Below are 21092 nucleotides of genomic sequence, written 5' to 3'. Positions count from 1 at the left end.
GGTTGAATATCAATCTTATCAGTCGTTTTTGAGAGATGAAAACTCTAGAAAATTCCTTTGCACATCCCCAAGCCATTATGTTGAAACTGATGTGGGAGTATGCATTCGCAAAGTGAACATTTAATAAACTAAACTTATCTAAACAATGTTTTAACTGTGTGATCGAATAATAAGCTGAATTGAGTTTACTTGACACTTTTTGTATGTGACTTCCCCAGGTGAGATTCTAATCTAAAATAGTTCCAAGAAAATTAACTTCTTTTGATATTTTTATGTCATTCAAAATGACTAAATTACATTATTATTATAATAGAAATCCCTCCTAACAATTGTTTTCATCAGCACTGATTTAGATTTATTTAAAATCAGTTTGTTACGTTGACAACAACTACTGAATTCGTCAATAACTGAATGAATTTTCATTGATAAATCATTCTCGTTTTTTCCAGAAACAGTGATTGTAGTATCGTCAGCGTACATAGTTATGTGACAATCTGTTATGAATTCAGGCAAGTCATTGATAAATGTCAAGAATAACAATGGACCCAGAACAGATCCTTGTGGAACACCTAGTTTCATATCATAAGGAACTGATGTAATACCATTACATTTAACCACCAAACTGCGGTTTTTCATGTACGATTCTATCCAAAACAACACATTATTGAGAAGGCCCATTACTAGTAATTTTTTCAATAGAAATTTGGAAGAAACGGTATCGAATGCTTTTGATAGGTCTAAAAAAAGTGAAAAAACCAGGTTATTATTATCCACTTGTGCATAAATATAGTTCAATTGTTGGTAAGATGCAGATTCAATTGATTTACTCTTCCTAAAACCATGTTGATTATTGCAGAATAAGTCATTTTGTTCAATATACGTCAAAATTCTCTCAACTATTATTTTCTCAAAAAGTTTTGAAAAGGAGAAAATCAACGAAATCTACCTACAATTGTCAATTTCTGTTATCTGACCTTTTTTGTGCAGTGGAAAAACAAGAGCCCTCTTCAATTCAAGCAACCCCCATAAAAGGACTGGTTAAGCAAAAAAACTAATGGTTTAATAATTATATCAATAATTTGCTTTACAGTAACAGTAGACATATCAATACCAGCTGAATTTTTGTTCCTAATATATGTACATACACAAAATAATAAAAGATTTAAATAATAAATAACCTTTTCTCACATTATCATATTAATATACATAAAATTTAAGTAATAACCTAAGTGTTTCTCAAGTTCAACAATTTCAATATTAAATAGTTCAACTTAAATTAGTTTATCACTTCTGTCAGGCATCCCGAGACGCACACGTTTTTTTTAATAAATCCATGTAAATCACCAATCAGATCTTCCTCTAGATATAGGACCAAGAATATAATTTTCCAATATATTTTTTAATATATCGCACATTTTGGCGGGTGACATTTCCGTTTGAGAAAGAAGTACATAAATACTTTGGGTGCAGTTTCGATTTGCAATCAAACGTTTGGACAGTAACTCAAAGCAATTGCATTCTTATCATGGTCATCTTTATTCAATTCATGTAATATCTTCAGTGCATAGAGGTGAAACTTATATCTTCCGAGATATTTCTTGACGGTCATATACTGCTGGAGATTATTTACCAGAGAAGCAACATGATGTCACACCATGGGCTTCCTTATCCAAAAGTCACTGAAAATGATTCCATTCTATACAAATATTGACTGACTTTAGTTCCTTGCCCCGTACAGAAGTTAAAAAGTAGGGGGGCTATTTGCGTAATAGTAGGAAAGTTGGAAAATGAATTTTGAGCCTTCAATCATCCAGATAATGAATAAAATGTAATTTGAATAAGAACCGAATGTTTCACAATGTAAAACTACTAACTAATTGTTGTATCTTCGACGTTGCAGGTCAACAAATGGCTTGCTGAACAGAACGCAGCACTGGCGGAACAACCAATGAATGCGGATTATTTGTCGCCAAGGAGGAGAAGGCCTAGGGTAGATCCCACTCTTTTGGACTGGAAAAAGCTGACGGGAGAAGAAAATGTAGCCGTGATTCATAGGGCGACTGGAAAGAAACTCACAGGGCCAAAAGCTCCGACCCTGAAAAGGTTGGGCCAGTGGCTGATGGAGAACCCCATGTACGATATTGATCCTAAGTGGTCTGAGCTTGTTAAGGAGCGCGGAAATTTGAGTCATGATCTGCAGAAAACGAGGCTTCCAGGTTAGTGGCACAATTTATTGAATATATAAAAAGTTTTTATAAAATAGTATCCTTATCAGACGAAACTCTGAAAGGAGTTCGATTTTTAATTATGGGAAAGTATCGATAATTGGAAGTCGATTCCGTCAGTTGTATCGCCAACAGCATATGCAGGAATTACTTCCGTGAAGAATCCTGCACTGACACCTGTCGGATATAATCCAACGTCCTTCGTGATATCAGCCAAGGGAGTAGTTGTTTTCTAATGGGTGTCACCAACAGTTTAGGTCTTCAGATACAGGGATCGTCACTGACTTATAGAAACATAACTACGTTCGTCCAGTTTTTAAATTAGTAAATAAACAAGACATAAAGAACTACCGTGGTATATGTAACCAGGCTTCCCTACTTAAACAACTGGATAACTTGATATTCAACTGATCAGTTGAAACTAATTCAACTTTTAATATTTAAATAATAATTTCTACATATTTATGTACAATGAAAAAGACAAAAAAAAGTTTGACCTACTCACTGGTAGATGTCGCTATCTGTACTAAATAGGTAATTTCGTTATAATTTCAACAAAAAGACTACTAACAAAAAATAATGTTACCGTAGTGTATAAGATTGGTAACTCCTTGGATATACATATGAAGAACAACCAGGCAAACATGGACAAAGATAAAAAATCGGGGGGCTACAAACTAACATGTGGATTGTACCCAAAAAATTTCAAATCGAGAATAGCCGAATATAAAAGTAGTTATGAGCTAAAGAAAACTAATTCCACCTCAGCTTGTCACCTTTTAGAAAATAACCACGATTTCAACATTTCAACTACGATATACTATTTGCTCTAATGCACACCTACATTCCTACTGAAATTCTGAACCCAAATCCAAAATTTCCATGTTGGTATAGCCCTGAAATCCTATAAACAGTCGACTAATCATGAGGATTATATTAATTATTATTAATTTTTTTCATGAAAAAATATTCATTATTAACAAAGTTATGACAACTCAAAAATTCGAAAACTCGCACAGCTATCAGTCACAATATATCATGAAAAAAAAAACAAATAGCGTAAATATTTTTAATGAAAATAACGGAATTACATTCACATAATTGAACCAACAATGAAGCAAAAAATTTTAATAAACGTAGCTAATAACTAATTATTGAAATGTTTCGATTCAGTGCAACAATTAATTCTAACTCATATTCTAGTAGCCTTTACTAATCCACCACGTATTTCGAGACATGTGTCGTAGTGCTTATGAATGTTTCTGATTACGTTCCTTAGTTTTTGAGGGCTAATATCTGCACATACCTGTCGAATTCTTGCACAAAGTTCATTTCTATCTCTTGAGCGGTATTTGTAAACCTTTTGTGTGAGAAGTCCCCAGAGAAAAAAGTCCAAAACTGTGAGGTCTAGAGATCTGGGTGGCCACTCTATAAACGGACTACCAAGGCCTATCCATCGGTTTGGAAAATGTTCGTTAAGCCATTGTCTCACAGCTCTGGCATAATGAACTGAACACCCATCTAACTGGACAATTAAATTTGATCGTTCATTGATTGGCAGCTCGTGAATAGCATCCCAAAACTATGTGTTTAAAAATTCTAGAAACCTCTGCGCATTAATGTTTTCCTCAAAAAAGAAAGGACCAATAATTCGTTCGTTCAATATCCCACACCAGACGTTGATTTTTTGGGAATACTGGCTTTTACAGTTTATTACCCAGTTAGGATTATCCGCTGCCCAATAGCGACAATTCTGTGATGACACTACTCCATTTGTAGTGAAAGTGGCTTCGTCGGTATATAAAATATTTTTTAGGAAATTTCTATTGTTTAAATATTCCCCTTGGGTCCATAAACAATATTCCAGGCGTCTTGCTTCGTCGCCTTCTTGAAGTGCGTGTAAAAATTTTGGCTTGAAAGGTTTAATATTCTTCACCTTGAGACATCTCCGAATAGTTTCTCGTGGAATATTCAAATCTAAAGTGGCATTCCTTATACTGGCATTATATTTCCGAAATAATCTAAAATGATTTGATCATTCCTGTCATTCCTGTTTCGTCTTTGTACAGGATTTCTTTTTAACATCATTTTTGATACTGCACCAGTTTCATTGAATATTTTATTTATTTTATTTACCGTACCGCAGCTAATATGAGGACGATCTGGATGTCTCTCATTAAATACTCTACAAACCTCTCTAGCACTTATAACGTCATCTCCCGAAAGGCGTACAATTTCAATTTTCTCTCTTACGCTCAATCTTGCAGCCATGACACAAAATAATTCGAAGAACTGTAAGGTGAATATTGTTGACAATAGTACACTTAAATCTTTCACAAGTGTCAAACTGTAATATCATTTCCATGGCAACTAAGATTTAAATTGAAATATTAGGTCTTAGTTTTAGTTACTTTGCGTGAAAACTTGAATGTAATTCCGTTATTTTCATTAAAAATATTTACGCTATTTGTTTTTTTTTTCATCTGGCGGCACTTTATTGTTGAAATCATTAAAAAAATATTTTCATGGCTATATCTGTTGATATAGGATGTTTTTTGTAACTGTTAGCTGTGTGAGTTTTCGAATTTTTGAGTTGTCATAACTTTGTTAATAATGAATATTTTTTCATGAAATTTTGGTCACACCTGTTTAGAGGCAATCTGAATCCAGTGGCGTAGTGATTTTTTTAATAAAAAATCGCTAATAAAAAATCCCGATTTTCGACTAAGAAAAATATCGTAGTATGCCCTGAAACTTGAATGAACATTTTAAATTTTGTCCCAAGGTAGACCTTTAAGTACTTGACATTTCAAAAGAAAAATTATTAAAATCGGTTTACAACTTCAAATTTTAGGGGGGTGTTTCCATTAAAAATGGGTCACACTGTATATATATATATATATATATATATATATATATATATATATATATTATTTTTTTCTATATTACCACTTATGTTAACATGGACTAAGTCATTGTCATAAATGAGAAATAACACCGGTCCCAAAACGGAACCTAGTGGGACCCCACTGCCAACTTACACTTACATAAATAAATAAATTATGTATCATATTAACATTAGGGTAACCTTAATGAATAAAAATACTACTAATAATGTCTCATTATACTCTGTAATCGTGCATTTTTAATGGTTTTTTTTTATATTTTCCAGGTCAATCAAGCAGTAGCGGAAGCAGTAAAAGCAAAAGTGGTGGGTCTTCAGGTCGGCCACCACTACTGTCAAGTCCCACTGGTTCTACATCCAGTGTCAGTTCGGCCAACCTAACAACATCCATGCCTTCGAGTATGTCTTTCCCTTCGCTGAATAGCTCGAGTTTGGCAGGTTTGAATTCGAATCTCCTCACGGGTTTGTCTGGTCTTGGACAATTTGACCCCAAAACAAATCCGTTACTCATGCCTTTTGCGGGTTTACCCAATATGGGTGCTCTAGGTTCAATGGGTGGTTTAGGTAATCTCAGTAATATGAATCTGTTTGCCAATTTAGCTGGCCTCGGTATACCAGGTTTAGGAGGAATGGATCCATCTGCTTTGGCGGGTACACCTTCTGATGTGACTAAGAGTATGTCGAAACCCAGCACAAGTACTAGCAAACCAAGTAAACCTCAAGAAGCCCATAGCGCTAGTAAAAGCCAAAGTAGTTCTAATATACCGACGACTAACCCGTTTCCATTTTTCTTTCCGAATCCGAGTTTATTGTACACCCCATTGGGTTTAGGAGGTTTGAATCCATTTACTTTGCAGCCTGGAATGTCAGCAGCTTATGATTCACTGGCACAGCAGTGCGGATTATTGAATGGAGGAATGAATCCTTCACCATCACCAAATAGCAGTTCGAAAATAGGAAAGTCGACATCCAGGTCACCATCTGCGGCAAGTATGTCATCTTCAAGCCAAAGTAAGCCTCCAAGATCATCTAGTCGCGATACGCATCTACAACAGCTGCTCCTTCCTCCTGACACTCAGATTTTGGAGAGTATTTCGAAAGCTGCCAGCAGCTTGGATATTTCGTTGAAACAAAGCAAGAGTGATAAGAAGGAGGACAAGCGTAAGGCTTTAGAAAATTTGAGGGGCATGCTTCCCACAGATTTTTCAGGCTCGATGAAGGAAAAAAAGACTGGTTTACCAGGCCTAGCGGATTTCACGAAATTGCTCGAGGCCCAAGTCATTCAGACTGCTGGTAAAAAGTCTCAAGAGCAACAGATGAAGGATGCCATTGAGCAGTTGACCCGAACCAATGCAGATCTCATGGCCAAAGCTATGGTAGAGGAACAGAACAAATTTATGTCTGCTCATAAAAGACCTAGAGAATCAACGGAGGGCTCCGATAAAATCATGCATTCAGAAGATGAATTTCTACAACAACCTGCCAAGACAATGAGGGAGTCTATCGATAAATCTCGAACACCAACACCTGTATCTTTGACACCAATACCCATGGTAACTACTCCAACTCCTACTCCTAATCCAGCGGCACCTCCTGTGATAAACGAGCAGGAGGGGGTGGATATTGAAACGTTACTTCCGCCATCTACTGTTTTAAGGTCCACAGGTATTACCCCTGAGAAGGCGGACGCAAAAGAGAAATCTCCTGAACCAGAGATGGAAATGTCCTTGGAAACTGAGAATGAAGCAACTGAAGACAAGGTAAGGTAAATCAATATTATTTTAACGTTATTACTTGAATTGTTATTTATTATAATATAAAGACCCCTCTGAATCGGGTTATAATCGATGAGCAACATGGTTTTTGCCAGGGCAAATCAACCAATACTAATTTGTTGCTCTACTCTCAGTATATCTTGAATGCTTTGGAGAAAAAACAGCAAGTGGATGTGATATACACAGATTTTTCCAAAGCATTTGACACAGTTAATCACAGGATTCTCTGTGCAAAATTGGAGGCAATCGGTTTCTTTGGGAATTTATTGAAATGGCTCACAAATTATCTATGTAACAGAACACAAGTTGTAAAAATTAAAGGATTTATATCTCAACAAATCTCTGTTAGCTCAGGAGTTCCACAAGGAAGCCATTTAGGGCCATTCCTATTTAATATCTTTGTCAACGATATCAAAACCAAAATTAGTCATTCTGAAGTATTAATGTTTGCTGATGACTTGAAAATATTCAAAACCATTGTATCCACAGTTGACTACGAACATATTCAGAATGACATTACATCTTTTACTGAATGGTGTGTAGACAATGATATGGACGTGAATGTGTCTAAATGCAAAAGTATGTCTTTTTCTAGATCACTCACTCATTACAACAATATGTATACTATAGCAGGCAAACTATTAGAATCGGTGAAATCCATACGAGATCTTGGTGTAGTGGTGGATGTCAAAATGGATTTTCACCTGCAGTATGAACAGATCTCTAGCAAAGCAATGAAAATGTTAGGCTTTGTATGCAGGACTACAAAAGACTTCACCAACATTAATTCTATTAAGTTATTGTATTTCGCTTTGGTTAGACCGATTACAGAATATTATAGCTGTGTTTGGTCATCAACTTATGAAATTCATAAGTACACTATAGAAAAAGTACAAAACAAATTTATAAAATATATTGCCTTTAAGTTGTCTATACCTCTCAGTGATCACTCTTTTTCAGAAATTAGGTCTGTAACTGGTTTACCGAAACTTAGTTTACGCAGAGATCATATATACTAAAACCAATAATGATTGAGAGTAGAAGTAAGCCCAGTTGACAGCAAATCGGGGGCGTGCTTATTAATTTTTGAGAGGGTTAAGAATGAAAGAAAAATTCTTATGACAATTAGTTAAAATATTCATACACATTTTTTATTTATTTCATTAAAACTTTGCAATATCGTAATTTACCTAATCGTTGTAGTCATTAGGTGGGCCTTATGAAAAAAATAAATAAATTAACAATATTAATAAAAAACACTATATATATATATATATATATATATATATATATATATATATATATATATATATATATATATTGATAAGTGAACTCCTTATAACTATTCTCAAGCTTTCGAGTAACTTAAACTCATCGTCAGGGGTACTAGAAAATACAAATTACAAATTTTTTATAATAGAATATAATATAAATGTAAATGTACAAATTTTCGTCTAATCTTCAACCTCAGATTCGTCACTGTTGCTACCGCTATCATCAAAGTGAATTATGATTGGTTCAATATTGTGTTCAATACGGTTGTCTACGTCCCACATTTTTTTCTCCTCTTTTAAAACATGCTGCATGCATTTCTTCCAGTCTTCTGCAGAAACAGTTCGAATAGCTTCTTGTAGGTGATGTTGCACGTCCACTAATTTAAATGTTCTGTTTTCTCCTGCCACATATCCTTTTACTTGGGCCCAGATTAATTCTATTGGGTTTAATTCGCAGTGGTATGGTGGTAACCTTAAAACTGTAATTCCACGACCATTCCACACCATTTCATCCACTGCGAATTTTTTATATTTGTCTGTGTGTAATTTTGTTAGCTGAAGTAGTTCTGCCTTTAAACTATCTTTGTTATATTGGATGTTCTTATTAATTAACCATTCTTGAATTGCTGCTTTTTTCCATGATTGTTTCGGTAATGATTCTAAATGTCGACTATGGTATGGGGCATTGTCCATGACGAAGACAGACCCAGGTTCCACCAGTTGAATGATGCCTTCAAACCATTTTTCAAACACCTCCGCATTCATCTCTTCATGATAGTCGCCTGTTTTCTTAGATTTAAATATTAATTCACCATTTGGTAAAAATCCACTGTCGCTTCCTATATGCGTAACTATCAGACGACTACCTTTTCCAGATGGCTGTTTTAACCCAACTGACAAACCTTCATTAAAGGCTTGTCGTGCACTTGTTATATTACCATCCTGCCATACTTTTTTGACCGTATGTTCTTGGTTAACCCATGTCTCGTCCATGAAGTACAATTTTTTTTTGAGCTTCCGAAATTCGTCAATTTTTCTTAGATAGTTTCTTCTCCATACTATTATTTCTTGACGTTCAATGAGAATGCTTTTCCTGTCAACTTTTCCGTACGTAAATTTCATTTCGTGTACAAGTTTCCTAAAAGTTTTTTTACCCATTTTTGGGACCAATTCATGATCGTTAAGTGCCTCCAGAACTGTTTGTAGTGTGGGCAGCTCATTTCTGAAAAAGAAACTGTGAATAGTTGTGCGTATACTGGTTTTGGCTTCTTCATCAACTGTGATTTTTTTTCGTCCGCTACTAGTTTTTGGCGTTTGTACGTCCCCATGAATTTCTGCTTCTCTTAGTATTTTGTAAATCGATGATTTTGGTACACCGGTATAATCAGAGCACATATTAGGTAATTTATCTTTTGTAATTGTGGAACTTAATGATGTAGAAATGCCCGGTTGGTTATTCGGAGGTACACACGTAGAATTACAGCACATATGCACAAAGTCATCTTTTGGTGGCTGATGATCTCTTTCAAGACAGTGAAATACTCGCAGTACAATTTGTTTTTCTCTTACTGACCGAGACTCCGACCGTTTTACCTTTTTCGACGTGGAAGGCCCGACCATGTCTCCCATTTTTTGAGTAGTTTGAGAACGGTGTAGAAATATAATTATGTAACGCTTAAACACTTATTAGCACTATTATTTTCACCAATTGTTATCACAACACGTCGATTGCTGACTAACTTAACTGTAAAACGTACAATTGACGCTGTATAATTCACAAACCAATGATACGCTCATGGCTGCAAGTACATTAGTGAGGACTGCAACGATGAGATGGAAGTTACGGTAAAGTGACAAAGACAGAAATATCGTTGCGTACAGCGTTGCCACTAGTTGTAATAAATATCTAACACTATACAGAAAATAATGAATTTTAACTGATCAGTAATCAGGAAATGTATAAGTATTACTCATTACAAGCTCATTACTGATTTTTGTCATAAATAATACCACCTTTTAATCGTACTAGTATTGTGTATTATCTATAATTTGCCACAACCTACAACTCTACTGTTTACTATATTTTGATTCTGCTATAAACTGGTAATGTAAAATTTAGATATGACAACGCGCTTTACTCTCAATCATTATTGGTTTTACTGTAGATATTATATTCCTTCATAAAATGCTTAATTTTAGAATTAATTTTTCAACTCTTCTTGCCCAAGTAAATCTTCATGTTCCCTCTAGAAAAACACGAAATAATCTAACCTTTGCAATAGATTACCATAGGTGTAACTGTGGAATGCATTCTCCTTTATTAAGAATAGTCACAAACGGGAATAATACAAAATTCGATCTCTTTCATATTTCCGAGGATATTCTTAGAAATAAGTTAAGATATACTTATTCTTGAATTGCAAGTATCTGTCATTTACTTTTATTCTCGCTTCATTTCAATTCTCTACTATAACTGTTTAAATTGTTATTAATTATAATTAAATTAGATAAGATTAGTGTTAACAATCTGATATTTGTCTAACTTATATTAAATGGGAGTTACCCGTGAATAAATAAATAAATAAATGAATAAAATGATGTTGTGAACGTACCACCTCAGGGCACCGGAGAGCACCCTGTTGTATATCAGCTCTTACCCTGGGAACATCTGGCAGGGTTGACAAATATTTCTTCGGTACTCGTAAGAACACTATGGGAAATAAAGAAACATTAACACAAAGTAAAAGAAGGTTAGAGAAAGAGAAATTGAAACGACATGAAAAACTTGCCACTGAAAGCGTTAACTTGAAACGCCAAAGACCTCCTGATAGAAGAATTAGACTGTTCGAACTTAACTAGGACTCGGCCATGTAATAATGATGCCATCAATGAAGTGAATAGACTAAGAAATATAACAAGCTAGTTCTTCTATAAGGTATGCTGGAGGATTAGGTACCCCCCTACTTCTATAGAATACAGTTTATCGTAATAATAGTTTTCCCCGTTCCTTAAGTTTTTCTGTTGAAGGACTCACCGTTTTATAGATGGACTTTCGTATTGATCGATAACTATCGATTGAAACTAAAAAATATAAAATAAAATAATGATAAAAAAAATTTTAAAACAAGCTTTCATTTAAATGCCCTTAAAAGATCAAAATAAAATTTTGAATCACATTAACCACATTCATTTATGACTTTACAGATTTGAAATTATAATAAAAGCTTGTCGCGATAATTTCAATTTGTAATTGAAATTTTGTAATTAGGTAGGCACCTACTAAACTTGTAAGCAATTCATAATAATAATAATAATAATAATAATCTCTTTATTTACTCAGATTGATTTGTATAACCACAAGAGCAGAAGTACAAATGAAAAAGAGGAAAACGTCAATGTACAATATTGAAAAGAAATAAAACTATACGAAATAGATAATGTCACAAAGTTATAAATTGAAAAATGTGTAAAAAATAAAATAAATTATATCTATATACACACATATATACACACACATATACACATATGTACACATACACACACATATGTATACACATATATACACATACACGCATATATACAACATACACGATGTATACCACATAAATATAATAATAGATAATTGTTTTCTATACACACATATAGTATTGGATTACAAATAAAAGTCATCAATACTGTAGCAGTTCTTTGACAGAAGAAGTTGCTTCAGTCTTGATTTAAAAATGTGTAAATTTTCAGAATTTCTGATATTGTCGGGGAGTTTATTAAAAAGTTTGCAGCCTTGAAACTCAAAACTTCTTTGGAAAAGAGCAGTGCGATGTTGACTAGATAATAATAAGTGGGCATTCCGAGTAGAGTGATTATGACAGGCTCTGTTAGCAGCTAAAGTGTTTCTATTTCGATAGATATATGTGCAAGCTTCCATTATGTATACTCCTGCTAGCGTTAATATTTTCAAATGCTGAAAAGTTTCTCTACAAGAATCTCTATAGCCCAACTTAGCAATGATCCTAATAGCATACTTTTGTATAAAAAATAATGTTTGTAATTAAATAAAACGGCCGTGAATGCTTAAAATGTGGAACTTTGACCTTGAATAACTTTTATGCACGCATAAGATTTATCGGGTTTAAAATTTATTGCAGTACCTAGTTGATCTGTCGGAATGTTTCTTAATTTAAATTTCATCTGACATATATGTAGAGATTTCTTCTAGGCATCGCGACAAGCTTTTATTATAATTTCAATTCTGTAAAGTCATAAATGAATGTGGTTAATGTGATTAAAATTTTATTTTTATCTTTTTAGGGCACTTGATTAAAATCTTGTTTCAAAAGTTTTTTATCATTATTTTATTATATAAATCAATGTTCATAGATAGATATATAGATAAAATTTATTTGTTCAGGATAAAAATACAGTACCCCTGAGGGCATAGAACATGTCAGTATAAATATAAACATATATCACAATAATATTAAGTTAAAAGAGGAAGGAAAGATGTACAGTACATAAACTGCACAAAAATATATGCATACATATAAAAATATTAATACATGTAGATATAGGCTCTTACGAGTACTTGATTGTAGTAAAAGCAGTCAAATAGATCAAATAATAATAGTATCATTTAAATACTCGTCAGTTGCATAGTATGCTTTTTCAAGTAAAAATGCTTTTAATTTTATTTTCAATGTTGTTTTATCGAATTCCCTCACTGTAAGAGGGAGTTTGTTGTAAAAAGTTATTAGAGTATGCGGTACGTTTTTTTGAATAAATGAGAAGTTTGGAGTATTACAGGTCAAGTCTGACTTATTTCTTGTAGAGTATATGTGTGTCTTTTTAGAGATCTCAAAAAGTTTGGTGTTTCCCTTAACAAATAGTATAGTATCAAGAATGTACTGGCTGTATAAGGTTAGTATTTTATTTTTTATAAATAAGGTTTTACAACTATCAGTTTGTTTATGGTTAAATATAATTCTAAGGCATCGCTTTTGCATATTAAATATCCTGGGGACATCTGTCGAAGCACCCCAGAATATTAAACCGTACTTGATCCTTGAGTGAACTTGTGCGTAGTAGACACACATAGCAGCGTTTATATCTATCAAGCTCAATTCCCAAGAACTTTGTACTTTTGCAAGCTGATATTGTTGATCTACCATCTGAGGCTGAGTATTCACATGCAGTTGATTGTTGGGAAAACTTTATTACTTGTGTTTTGTTTATATTCAACTTTAAGTGATTATGTGTGAACCAATCTTCCAATGTATTCAGTGCTTTAAACACGCTTCTGTCTAATTCTTCAATACTATGTTCCTTGATTACTACACTTGTGTCATCTGCAAACTGCACAGTGTTGAAATCGGTAGCATTTGCTAGCTCATTGGTATACAGAATATGTAGCAACGGCCCTAAGATTGATCCTTGCGGAACTCCTCTCAAGATTGTTAATTCATCTGACTGTATGTTTTCGTTAGTGAGGTGGCATTTTTCAACTACTCTTTGTGTTCTATTTTGCAAATATGATTTTATTAAATCGGCTGAGATTCCCCCGATTCCATAGGCATGAAGCTTGCCTATTAGTATATTTTGGTCGACACCGTCGAAAGCTTTTGACAGATCTAGACAAATCATTAAAGTGTGTTTTCTTTCATTTTGACTATTTAGCACTGTGCACAAGGCTTGATAAATCGCTCGTGTAGTAGATTTGCCTCTTCGGAAGCCATTTTTGGGTCTCACTCAATAACTCAAACTTTTCTAGATAGGCTATAAGGCGATTATTTAGGGCTTTTTCGAATATTTTACTAATGGTCGATAGTAGAGCTATAGGTCTATAATTTTCAATTTGATTTCCATCACCTTTTTTGAAAATTGCTTTTATGTGAGCAATTTTCAATTTATTGGGAAATATGCCATTACTAAGCATCATGTTGACAATCAATGTTAAGGGTTTTGAAAGTTCTTGCGCAGTGAATTTCAGTAGTTTTACAGGAATTTCATCATAGCCGACAGATGTGATGTTTTTTAGAGATAGTATTGTGCTATAAATTTCACTTTCAGTTGTTGGTGTAAGAAATAGAGTTTGGTTCGCTGATGGTAAGCTAGCAGGATTATTTATTTTATTGTTTGCTGGTTTGGAAAGGAGACTAGCAGGGTTATTTAATTTTGGATTCGCAGGTTCCGAGCATTGATTTATGTAAAAACTATTTACTTTATCTAGAACCAGTTTTTTATTTACGTTTTCTGTATCTAGGTTTCTTAAAATTGTGTCGCTTTCATTTTTTGCTTTCCCAGTGTATTTTTTAACTAGTGACCATGTTGCCTTTCTTTTATTTGTAGCATTTGAAATATATTGATTGTCAGATATTACCTTCGACTTCTTGATAACATTTTTTAGTATTTTGCAGTATTGTCGGTATTGTTCATTTGATATAAGTTGTTTTAATTTCTTTTGATAGAGTTTCTTTTTATTTTTACATGATATTCTAATGCCCTTAGTCATCCAGTTTTTTGTGTCTTCATTTTTAGTATTAATTTTTTTTGGCTTAAATAAAATATTTATCAGATTCATTATTTTATTAATGAATATATCATAAGCTATATTTGGATCATCAGTAGTAGATATTTTTTTCCAATCAAGAGAGTCTATTTCAAGTCTGAATTGCTCCATCTTTGCTTCAGAGAATATTCTTTTGCATTGTGTTGCTTTGGGTCTCGTTTCGCTTAATGTGGATAATATTAAGATTTGTCCTTCATTATCAGAAAGTGCAGTATTTAGAATTTTTGATTCATAGTGTTTACTTGTAGAGATAAATATATTATCTAGAAGGGTATGTGATTTTTTTGTAATTCTTGTTTGGTCAAATATGGTTTGATGCATATCATAGGTGGTTAAAATGGTTAAAAAGGCATTTGTCAGTGCGTCTTTTGTTAGTAGATTTATGTTAAAGTCTCCGCATAAGATTATATTAAATTTAGAGAATTTCACTAAACATGCATCTAATATTTTACTCAGTAAGTAAAAAAATATTTCAGTGTCCCCTGAAGGAGGACGATATGTACATAATGAAACTATTTGATGTGATGCACTTACAACTGACGAGCATTTAAAATGTCCCTCAACATTGTTTTGATGAAGTTCGGCTAATTCTTCACTGTATCAAAAGTAATTTTTCTTTCATGTAATTCAATGCTTATATGAAAGTACTTGTTTTGAGAGGACTTTTGAAATTGTTTTCTTCCTTTCTTCGGAAGATTTCTACTTATCACGTATTTTGATCAGCTTGGCTAGTTCTATACCAAATCATGAACTGGAATCTTTTCAAATTTTAATTCTTTTGGCATGAGAAGAATCATCAAAAAATCGTAGAGGATGTATATTTTCGAAAATAAATTCGGTGAACTTTCCAACATATTGAAAACTAACATGAATCTTCAGTACATTTTATTCACTTTTTTTTAGGCTGTCGAGGAACAGTCGGCCTCCATAGAGGAACCTGGCAAAAGCGAGACTCCAGAAGAAACTGAAACACCTCCAAAGAAAAATACCAAACGGGCAAGAGGCAAACGTAAATCTGGAGAAGTACCAATAGATCACGAATCCGTAATTGCCAAGAAAAACTTACGTTCAAGTGCTAGTCGGTCTGCCGCAGCGGCTGCTGCCAGACAAAAGTTGGAAGCGGAAAATGCTCAACGGGAAAGTGAGAACAGCGCTTCGTAACTCGATCTGTACGAATAATGCTGGCAAACAAAATGAAGTCGCAGGTTCTGCACTTATTGTGCCGCTTCAATTATTGGACAGGGATGATTCTGTGGGTATTTGGTGAACTGTGATACAACTCTTATAAAACATTAAAAGTGATGTGGTGTATATTGTGAGGGAACTTGACTTTAATATACGCTTGAAACACATGTATTCCCACAATTTTATTAACATATTAGGATATAGTTACTGAAATCTAGTAGGCTTAATAAGAATCATAGGCGGCTTTGGCGCGTTAGGGCAATTGTTTCTTCACCATCGGCCCATCAATGTTTCACATTCTTGTGTACCTTACAGAGGTTCGCCTGCGTACTGCCAAGGCCGTCTCTGAAGAGAATGATCACTATTGAGTAACAATCTTAGGAATTGTGTGCTTGGCGAATCATTCTAGTAATTTACCGAGGAAATCTAGTTTTCAAAAGTTGTTCATCGATTTCCACTTATAATTATCACCTTTTGCAGTGTTTAGATTTCCGTACCGGCCTGCCATGAGAGTTGCCCTTTCTTGAATTCCTGATAAAATGAAAGTCTTGAAATTCATTTCATTCTTACAGACGTTGAAGATTTTTATTTGGCAAATGGGTTAAAGCTATCTCCATTCGGATTTGAAGGCCGTCGTAGTAGACTGATGTCTACTGCGAGTCTTCAGAGGTTTTTGATGAATCACCAATGACTGTCATTGGTGAATCATCAAGATGAATAAACCTCTGAAGAAGGCCACTCGTGCTGGCGAAACGTCAAGATGCAGTTCAAACCCGAATGAAAATATTAACACTGATATTAAAAATCATTTGAAAATTTTTTTGAACGAAAACGCCACACGAAAAATTGTGGCGAGTTTCAATTTACTTTTTTTTTTAATCCCCCACATTCTTGAGAAAATTGAGTTTTTGTTCAACAAATTAACCACAACGGAGAGTTTTTGTCTTTCCTCTTGGCCGTTCATAAACTCATATTCTACGAAAGGGATACAATTATGGAAATTCCATTGTTTATGTAAATTTTGTTTCTACTAGGATAGGTAAGTTGAGAATTTTGATTTGGACTCATCGATACTGATGAATGTTCTCTTGTTCAGAACGAAGGACTTCATTTTCTACAATTTGTGTGTATATATTTATATAAATATATGTTAGGCATTATAACAAGGTCTTATTTAATTGCGGTGTGAAGAATGTAAATAAATTGTAGCATTTTTATTATTTTTCAATCAATATTCATCATTTTCATTGGTAAATTAGTAATCAATATTTATTTTAGTTCTTGACGATGTTCAGAGATGTCTATTTTCGAGTCATCTTTGCCTTTGCAAAATTAAATGAAAAGCCAAGCCCTGCTAGATCTGTTGTCGTCATATACAGCGTGTAAACGTATCATAGTAAGGTAGCTCTCTGATTTGTTTGTTATAATGTTCATATAGATAATTAAACGATATTAATGAAGTCGAATCATTTTCTTTCATTTGTAACTTGTAGAATGAAAACACGTTATAAAGTTTGTATGGAAGTGGTTGACAATGTTTCATGGTGAATTTTACTAGTTCGGACTTCCATTGGCCCGCGGGCCAAATCCGGCCCGCCAGTGTCATCAATCCGGCCCGCGACAGCCAATGGTTAACTAATTGTTGTTACTATTGCTGTGATAAGTTGAAGAAGAAAACAGAATGATAATTACTCGGTTTTATTTACTTGCAAGGTAAAACTTAACCACATAAATGATGACAAAGAAAACCTAACTTAAGTATCTAAGTTTGAGCATATTAATAACTAACAAATGATTGAAATGAGTCACAGTAAAACAAAAACACTAATGAGATTTATGTAATTGTGATTTTCCACCGATAATACTTTGTAGTTGTGGATCAATTTTACTTCTACCAATTATCAAAAGAGATTTAAGATGCTCATCGGTTAATTGAGATCTGTAAACATTATTTGTGTACTTCATCTTGGAAAATGTTTTCTCACATAAGTGTAGTACCAAAAACAGAAAACAACCCACAAGCATATTTATGCAAATTATCAAATTGTTCCAGCGAAAGACTTATAAAATTCCAACAAAGATGAATTTTGATATTTGTTCTTAAGCATATCACTGCACCGTAAATCAATAATTTCTATTTGGACTTCCGGAGCCAGGGTTTCAATGTCAGAATCAAAAGGATTTTGAAAAAGCTTGATTTCATTCGCAATGACATCAAAATGTGAAAAACAAGTATTAAAATTTATCTTCAATGAACACGGTTTCGATTGCAAAATTGACGAAAAATTCAGTCTCTGTAGTGTGGCTGAATATTTCACATGTTTCAAAATGTGTGAAACATTTTTTACGTAATTGCGATAGAAATAGTATTTTCTGTCTGAAGGATTTGATATTGGTGTATAAATCAGGGAGGAGCTGATTTTCTCCTTGCAATCTCAAATTCAGTTCATTCATATGATTTGTCTAATCGACATAGAAGGGTAACTTCCTCATCCATTCACTATTTTCTAAATCGGCAAAAGGGCGCTGCTTCTCATTTAAAAAAATTTCGATCTCTGCTCAAAGTTCAAAAAAGCGCTTAAGTACTTTTCCGCAACTAAGCCAGCGTACGGCAGTATGATATGGTAAATCATTTTCTCCAATCTGTTGAATAAACTCGGGGAATTGTCGGTGATTCAGCTCAGTGGATCTGATGAAGTTAACAACTGATATGACTGATTTTAGATCCTGTTTTTTACAATGCCAACCCATACATTTACCTTTTGCGGGTATTGTGTATGATGCTCACGCATCCAGTGGTTGTTTTCTTTGGCCCAGTACCTACAATTCTGACGGTTGACCCCACCATTCAATGTAAAAATGGTTCCATCAGAAAAAATTATATTTTTTACGAGGAGACGGTGTCGGTGACAGTTATCCATCATGGCTTCACAACATTCTATTCTTCTATCTGGATCATCCTCTTTTAATTCCTGTAGAAGTTGCATTTTAAAGGGATGCCATTTTTCCAATTTTAATACTTTGTGTACAGTTGTTTTACTGACAACGAAATCACGACTAACCTTACGAACAGCTTCTTCAAAAGCAAGTACAACATCTAGTTTTGTATCATCATTTACAGAAGGACGACCTGTACCAGTTTCTCGAAATTTCTTTTCAATCTTACTTACTGCTGACTGTGTTATGATGTAGAAATGCCCGGTTGGTTATTCGGAGGTACACACGTAGAATTACAGCACATATGCACAAAGTCATCTTTTGGTGGCTGATGATCTCTTTCAAGACAGTGAAATACTCGCAGTACAATTTGTTTTTCTCTTACTGACCGAGACTCCGACCGTTTTACCTTTTTCGACGTGGAAGGCCCGACCATGTCTCCCATTTTTTGAGTAGTTTGAGAACGGTGTAGAAATATAATTATGTAACGCTTAAACACTTATTAGCACTATTATTTTCACCAATTGTTATCACAACACGTCGATTGCTAACTAACTTAACTGTAAAACGTACAATTCACGCTGTATAATTCACAAACCCATGATACGCTCATGGCTGCAAGTACATTAGTGAGGACTGCAACGATGAGATGGAAGTTACGGTAAAGTGACAAAGACAGAAATATCATTGCGTACAGCGTTGCCACTAGTTGTAATAAATATATAACACTATACAGAAAATAATGAATTTTAACTGATCAGTAATCAGGAAATGTATAAGTATTACTCATTACAAGCTCATTACTGATTTTTGTCATAAATAATACCACCTTTTAATCGTACTAGTATTGTGTATTATCTATAATTTGCCACAACCTACAACTCTACTGCTTACAATATTTTGATTCTGCTATAAACTGGTAACGTAAAATTTAGATATGACAACGCGCTTTACTCTCAATCATTATTGGTTTTACTATAGTCTGTGAGCACTGAGCAAACATAATGAGGTTGGTAGTTAGTGTTACAAAAGGTACCTACCTAACTCGGTATACATTAAAATTATGCTATTTAAGCAAGAGTTTTCAGGAGATAATTAGTTTTGAGAATCCATCGTGAGAGAAACAGTAGAAAATTCAGCAATATTTAAGGCACTTGAAATTAAAATTAAAACAATGCTCGAACAGGACAAGCGATGTGTGATATCTATAGATAAGATGGATTTAAAATCCATTTTTTTTTTTAAACAGGATGTGATGAAATTATTGGTTTCGAATATATTGGAGAGGCAAATAAGGGGAATTCCATATGTAGAAATGTTCTCGTTATTATGGCTAGAGGACTTTATTCTCCCTGGAAACAACCGATTGCTTTTTTTTTTCATTCAATCACAGCTACCAGCCAAAAATCTACGTGATATTTTGGATAAGTGAATTTCTAAATTATCCAATATAGGTCTGCATGTTGATGGCATTGTGAGTGACATGGGCTCTAACTTTTATGAATTGTCAAAGTTATTAAGGGTCACTTTAGAAGAATCTGAATTTGAGCTCGGTTGTAAAAAAAAATGTTTATATTTTTGATCCAAGTCATTTGATAAAAGCCACTAGAAACAATTTTTTAAAACATTCATTTCATTTTGAAGGCAAAAGTACATCTTGGTCTTTTGTGCGCTCTTTTTATGAGCAAGACATAGGGCAATTTTATAGAATCGCACCAAATCTTACCAAATCACATATCAATCCAAATAATTTTGAAAAAATGAAAGTGAGTCTAGCAACACAAGTTCTAAGCCGTACAGTTGCCAGTGAAATGAATGCATTCGTGGCAATGAACTTACTTCCTGCTTCTTCTTTTGGTACAATACACGTAATAGAGACGTTCAATAACCTTTTTGATTTGTTGAATTCGTGTTCTTTACGACATCCCTATAAATGCAAAAACGTTTTAGAAGGTTCGAAATTCCAATTAGATTTTTTTGAAGAGGTTCTAACGTTTTTGAAAAATCTTGAAATTTTCAATTCAGAGGACAGAAATGTCACAAATCGAGTCAGATTCAGATAATGTTGGATTATTTCCATGGATAGTGTAATTAAAATATGGGATACGTTTTCCAAATCAAATTATAAATATTTAAAAACGAGACGACTCAATTCAGATTGTCTTGAAAATTGTTTTGGTTCTGTGAGACAACAATGCGGAAATAATGTTAATCCGACCCCCATACAAT

At 33.8% G+C, this 21092-nt stretch overlaps 1 protein-coding gene across 5 annotated transcripts in view; it reads left to right on the top strand.

Moving 5' to 3' along the window:
• kis (chromodomain helicase DNA binding protein kismet) overlaps window positions 1-17392 on the top strand; it is a 136993-nt gene extending 119601 nt beyond the window's left edge. For 4 of the 5 annotated variants that reach the window (XM_074176579.1, XM_074176578.1, XM_074176575.1 and 1 more), the window contains 3 exons: window positions 1901-2216; window positions 5398-6890; window positions 15645-17392. In XM_074176579.1, the coding sequence (XP_074032680.1) occupies window positions 1901-2216; window positions 5398-6890; window positions 15645-15902 (2067 nt within the window). In that variant the 3' untranslated portion in view covers window positions 15903-17392. Of the gene's footprint in view, window positions 1-1900; window positions 2217-5397; window positions 6896-15644 lie in introns of all 5 variants that reach the window. The other variant, XM_074176580.1, reaches the window with a different exon arrangement.
• Window positions 17393-21092: the final 3700 nt, after the last annotated feature.

This window comes from Leptinotarsa decemlineata, unplaced genomic scaffold (genome assembly GCF_025532065.1).
Source record: "Leptinotarsa decemlineata unplaced genomic scaffold, Ldec_3_MD MMD2_tig00001973_RagTag_RagTag, whole genome shotgun sequence".
Taxonomy (NCBI): domain Eukaryota; kingdom Metazoa; phylum Arthropoda; class Insecta; order Coleoptera; family Chrysomelidae; genus Leptinotarsa; species Leptinotarsa decemlineata.
Note: the sequence above shows the minus strand (reverse complement) of the source record. Positions and strands in the feature narration are given on the sequence as shown.